At 38.0% G+C, this 6,326-nt stretch overlaps 1 protein-coding gene across 1 annotated transcript in view; it reads left to right on the forward strand.

The window, feature by feature from the left end:
• The first annotated feature begins 646 nt into the window (after positions 1–646).
• LOC107661423 (glypican-6-like) overlaps positions 647–6,326 on the forward strand; it is a 17,099-nt gene continuing 11,419 nt past the window's right edge. The window contains exons 1-2 of the mRNA XM_016450996.1: positions 647–650; positions 975–1,133. Of these exons, the coding sequence (XP_016306482.1) occupies positions 647–650; positions 975–1,133 (163 nt within the window). The remainder of the gene's footprint in view (positions 651–974; positions 1,134–6,326) is intronic.

A 6,326-nucleotide genomic window follows, 5' to 3' on the forward strand; every position in this document is an offset into this window, starting at 1 on the left:
CCCCAATCATCCCTCACAGAAACACAGTGGCCTTCAAAATCATCTAAATTTCAATTAATAAATATGAAATGTATGGAGCCAAATGTAGATCCACACTGAGAAATGGCCTGAAAGCGGGGATCTCTCATCGGTGTGCAGTGTGCTATCCAGAGTGGCCAGTCTCGCTGAACAGCAGCATGGGTAGCCAAACCACCGGTCGGAGTCCAATCCACTGAAAGGACCCTTGTGTTCTCTTGAATTCCAACAACCGCATTAAAAAAAGAAAGAAAAACAAAACATTATTGCAGCTGCGACTTCACAGTCCGCCCTGCTCACACTCCCCATGTTAATGTGATGCCTTGTTTAATCCAGCCGCTCGCTGTCCATCTGTGCCGTTCACTCGATGACCGAAGCGCAGACTTGTTTTCTGATGGGGCGAATCACGAAGAAAGCCCAGGTTCCCTTAGAGCTACTGAAACATGCGTCCACAGTGTCTTGAATATTCCGTTTTTGCTTTTTATCTAGGATGACTGTGGCTTATTAGCTCACTTTATACTATAAGCACATTGTGTTCAGTTCTGTTTTGATTTGTATTGGATATGAGTTTGACGTTAGGTTTTCAGCTTTCAGTTCTCAAAATGTCTAGACATAATTCATTTGATGAAGAATGGGTAAATAAAAGGACTTGCTCTGTAACATCTAAGATTGGCATTGTAAAACCGCTTTATGTTGTCAAAGTGGTGGGGTCCAAAAGTCTGAGACCACTACTAGAAATGCTTTTTCATTTACAAATTGCATAGCATAGCAGTGAAAAGTTGGTTTATATCTATACTATAATAATAAAACATTTAAATAAATGAAATAAATACATAATTTAATAATAAAAGTATTAATAGTATATTATTGTTATTAAAATTGTATAATGGCAAAAAGAAAAGCAATGTTTTGTTATACTGTTTACATTTCTTACACTTCTCTCTGTTTGCCTTTTTCAGGAAATCATCTGAAGGTGTGTCCTCAAGGTTTCTCCTGCTGTACTCTGGAGATGGAGGAGAAACTGAGTCAGCAGAGCCGCACGGACGTGAAAGCCCCCGTTCATCAGCTCAGCTCCAACCTGCAGAACACCTTCACCCAGAGACACCGTCACTTTGACCGTCAGTACAGCTCTTACACACATTCACGCATGCAAATCTACCGAATCCGAATGTTTGGCTTATCATTTGCATTAAAATGAGTTGCGATATTGATCCACTCATGCTGCCCTTCTGTACACTGCTAGAGTTAGCTTGACAGACACCCCCGACTGCCAGACACACAGTCTATACATCCATTTCTCCACCTGTCCCTCAACATCCCACAGTCATCTGCCATACACACACACACACACACACACTCTCATGCTTGCAGACAGACCACACACACACATGCGGAGGCCTGGGTTCCTCTCTGCAGTGCATGTGGCAGTGAATATCAGGCTGAGAGAGAGGGATCAGGTTTCCCCAGTGTAGGGCAGAGGGGTGCATGGGAACATGCATCGACACTGCTGACTCATTCAGGAGGGGAAAACCCCACAGACGCTATCACACACACTCTCTCGCCTGGTTTATAATGCATGTTTTATGTGCTCACTTCTCTTCATGCTGTAATGCCATAAAAAGTGTGTCAAATGAGGAAAAGTGAGACAAACTAAAGGCCTGGTCACACGCATCCGGATAGAACCAGAGTTCATCAAGGGTACATTTGAAGGAAAAACATCCCCCTGGGTAGCTGAAAGAGTTAGAATCGAGCCAGGACTGTGTCGGGCTGTTGCCTCTGAGATGAAATGGTGAGATGGTGTTTGGATTGATAGTCAATGACTGGACAGACAAGGAAGGATAAATTAAGTGCTGATGGCACATCTCCCTCACTCACACATGATTTGTCACCCATCCGCTCTGAGCCACAGCTATTTCTAAATGAGACCCATGTTGACTCGCATGTGGCCATCCAGCTTTACCAAAGCTCTGTGTCTCTGGCAGCGCAGCCGGGTGGTTTTAAATGGACTCAACACAGTCGGTTTTCTGGCAAGTTCTGCGAGAGCTGGGGTGTGTTATGATGTTCAGGGTTGTTTGAAGCATACTCTTAAATGATGTGTAACAACATCTGATGATAATGTGAGTATTTGTGTGGACAAGTGTTGTCAAAATGCTAAAATTTAAATAGTCAATAGCAATGCCAGTGAAATTTTCACGATTCTCTGTTGAGGCATTCTTTATTAATCACAGCAAAAATGAATATGCTATTGAAATACTACTTTTATATATTAAATAAATAAAAATGCAGTGTTTTCTTTTTATTGCTATTGATGTTGTTTAAAGGGGTCCTATTATGCTTTTTCACTTTTTCAACTTTAGTTAGTCTGTAATGTTGCTGTTTGAGCATAAAAAAAGATCTGCAAAGTTACAAAGCTCAAAGTCCAATTCAAAAGGAGATATTTTATTTAACAGAAATCACATTCAAGACTTTGTAAAAGAGCATAATAGGACCCCTTTAATTAATAATAATAATAATTGTTATTCTATCAAAAGTATTTATTAATAATATTGATATTAAACAACATTTGTAACAGCATGTTTACTTATATTTGCAAAACTGTAGTAATGCAGTGTTCATTTGTTTTGTTAATTTCTTGTTTAATATGAATTATTAATAAAATAATAATTGTTTTTATTGTCAATAATAATTATTATTAAGCAACTTTATTAACAATAAAAGATAAAGGAAACTTCTAAAAATATTTAAAAAATATATAAAAAAATGCTATTTTTTTATTTTTTAATAGTGTTTAATATTAATGATATTATTAAAATAATAATAATTTGTTGTGCTATCAATAATTATCATTATTAAACAACATTATTAACAAGAAAAAAATACAGCATTTTTAAAAGTTATATTTATGGACTTTTTATTCCTTTATTATTCAGACAGGACAGTGGAGAGATGACAGGAAAGCATTGGGTAGAGAGAGGGCAGTGGGGTCGGCATAGGACCTCGAGACGGGACTTGAACTCGGGTCACTGTGAGCACAGTTGTGCTGTATATGTCGAGGATGTCATTTTTACTTTTTTAATACTTTGAATATGAGTGCCTTCAATAGCATATTCGTTTCGCTGTGGTGTAAGGCATTTTTCTTTTCCTTGTAAGTTTAATAATAATAAAAATACTAGACAGTACTTTTAGGCATGTTAGATTGGTTTATTAGGCATTTATTAAATTTGTTTTAATAGAATCTTGGTACTGAAGTAACATCTTTTTACATCCCTGTTGCGGAGGAAAGGGAACAGAATCAGAGGTGATGGCTTGCAGGGAACATTGATGGAAGTGAGAGGTGACCTGGTCAGCTCTCAAGATTGCCTGTTTGTGTGAATGTAAAAAGAAAGTGAGTCTTCAGGGAGTGAATGGTAACAGGGATTGTGTGTATTGCAGCCAGATGTGAGCAGGAATGTGACGTGTCGGAATGCGACGGTGGCCAGATCCCATCCGCCGCCTCCTCTGCTCTTTTTCTCTGCTGCCTTTTGTCCCCATTCTCCACCTTTTCTCTCTGCCATAAGTCTGTTATGCCTTTCATTTCTCCTCCATCTCCAGGTTCTCAGGTCTTTTGAACTCTTACCGTGGGAATAGGCACTGAATCGCCAGTCTGCGTAAAATGTGCACTAGACCCTGGCATGTGACTTAATGAGCTAAACAGCCTTAAAATACCAGTAGCTTTTATGCTTGCAAACAAAGACACTCTTAATGCATTCTTTCATTGAAATGCAAGTATTTTCTTTGCTTTGGAAATGTCTAAGGTGTAAATGAGATCTCTTTGAGTCTCTTTGAGAGTGTAAAAGAGGCTTTTGCTACAGAAGAAACACATTTTTCTCGTTTACGCACAAATAGATGTTTCCTCTGTGCTGGACAGGCCTACAAGATGCAGAGGTGAATGTATTTATAGTAGTTGGAGATGGTAATGAAGACTAAATGGTTACATGCAACTTGTTCAACAGGAAATGCGGTAGAACATGTTCGCTATCAACACAGTGGCTAGATGTCATTAAGATTAAATGAATTTAAGCACACACACTCTTAAGTAGTTTGGGTGCGTTTGCACTGGAAGCAGCCTCTGCTTTGAAAGCCTTGAGGTTGGCGTCACGGGCAATTAAGTCCCCTAGCAGAAATAGTTTTCCTCTAGAGCTTGGTATGTTTGTTCCTCCCCATGCATCCGGTCTGGGTCTAGGTGACCCTGTCTGGAGGAGTTGTGATTGCACTGTAAGAATTAGGTTTAACCCCCTAGCAAATTCTTCTCCTTGACGCCTCTGCAGGGGGGTAGAAATCCCACAAGGAAAGAAAGAAGCTGAGCAACTAATTGGCACAAATGGGGAACAATTACTGCCTGGGATAAAGAAGAGTTATCAAAGGGGGATGAGTAGAGGAATAAGCTAGTGTGGAGGGTGGGACAGTGAATAAGGAATTTTCCCTCCTCTGGATCTCTGAGGAACATGTTTGAGCGCTCCGAGATTTGGGACCTGTGTTGAGGCATTTGTTGAGTCCAAACACCCCTTTCCATTCCTCCTCATAGATATTGTAATACGGTTCTGTAATTCTCTCGGCGAGCACCCTCCCGGATAACCTTTCACACACATCTTTAAACCGATGCGGGAAGGTCGTTTTAATGGAAAAATCAGAAGGCAGGTCTGCAGCCCGCTTGTTGGCAGACTCCCGTGTATCATAAAGTGTCTTTTAATGACGAAGTAGCATGCCTGAATAACTAGAACAGGCTCTCATGCTAGGTTGTTCGAAAAACACATTATTTTTCACATATTTTACATTATTCAATTTAAACCCGGATGATTGTCACCACTCTAAGTTCATCAGCCTTGGAAAAGCTAGCGTGTCTCAGACATAGTGATAACACTCGTTGCCTTCTCTAGTGCAGCTCAACCAGGTCTCGTCCCATTCGTGTGATATCACAAATCCCGGAAAATATGCATTGTAGTCCAAACGAGTCGTTCTTTGTAGTTTTTGAAAAGTGATTTCTGTTAAATAAAATATCTCCTTTTGAAGTGGACTTTGTAACTTTGCAGATCTTTTTTATGCTCAAACAACAACATTACAGACTAAAGTTGAAAAAGTGAAAAAGCATAATAGGACCCCTTTAATTTTTTCTGTAGTTTGTTTATATATACATATACACTTTTACAAAACAATTCCAATAAAAATTCAGTAATTTCAAGTTTTAGGGAACATAGTGACTTTTTTTCTTGACATTTTGCAAACTAAACTAACCTTGCCTTCTCTTCTCATTTTATGAAACTGACCTTGACACAGAGTCAGAAGGTTTTTTTTTTTTTTATGCCCCTGCAAGTTGGTTGCACCACATGACTTTAAAGCTGCAGTCTGTTACTTTTTTTTGGTTAAAAATGATCCGAAATCAATATTTGAGCAAGTACATAACCAGCCAGTGTTCAAAACTATAATTAAATTATATTCCAGTTATAAATGTGATTCTGATTACAGATAGCCTGGGATTACAAAGATTTGTGTTTTAAAGAAAAAACAGTTCGAAGGGAGCATAATTTGCTTTTTGGGTTAAAGGCACAATATGTACGATTTGTTTATTAAAATATCCAAAAACCACTAGAACAGTGTTATATATTTTGCTGACTTGTGTACTTACATTATCCCAAATGTTTTGAAGAATGTTTAAATCCAGAGAAATAAGCAATTTTAACTAGTGACACGGAGCATGTCCATAGTGTCTTTGTGTCGCCTGCCAATGACGTCATAACCCGTCGATTTCCGTTTTTGTTTTATAGAAAACATGGAAACACCAAAGACGCTTTAATATGTTGTGTGTTTTAATAGACCGGTGACGACCGCACAGAGTATTCATTTAATTACAGTGACTATAGCATTTCTGTCCTAAAGAAATGGCCAAATATTAAAGATTAAGTGGACATTTGAATTAAATGATGCTTGGTCAATATTGAACAAGGATTAGATCGCACAGCAATGTGTAAAAACAATCGTCAGTCCGTTGGTGCCCTCTGCAGGCCTTTGTTGTAATGCGTAATGTACATTAGCTCTATTGTTTATAATACATTGTATTTTAACAATTTTGTTCAATAAAACCATATGATTTCTTGCTTTTGATAATTTATTTTAACTAATTATTATTGCCTCATTGCTATTGTATATGTATTTTAAGTAATTTTAAAGGCCTTTGTTCACTTACATCTATTTTTATTACCACAAAAATTGTTTATTATAATTATAGGGCACTATGAAATCCGTTTTATTTCCAAATTCATTTTTTTCCATTTTCA

The sequence above is a fragment of the Sinocyclocheilus anshuiensis genome, unplaced genomic scaffold (assembly GCF_001515605.1).
Source record: "Sinocyclocheilus anshuiensis isolate Anshui unplaced genomic scaffold, SAMN03320099.WGS_v1.1 scaffold635, whole genome shotgun sequence".
Classification (NCBI taxonomy): Eukaryota; Metazoa; Chordata; class Actinopteri; order Cypriniformes; family Cyprinidae; genus Sinocyclocheilus; species Sinocyclocheilus anshuiensis.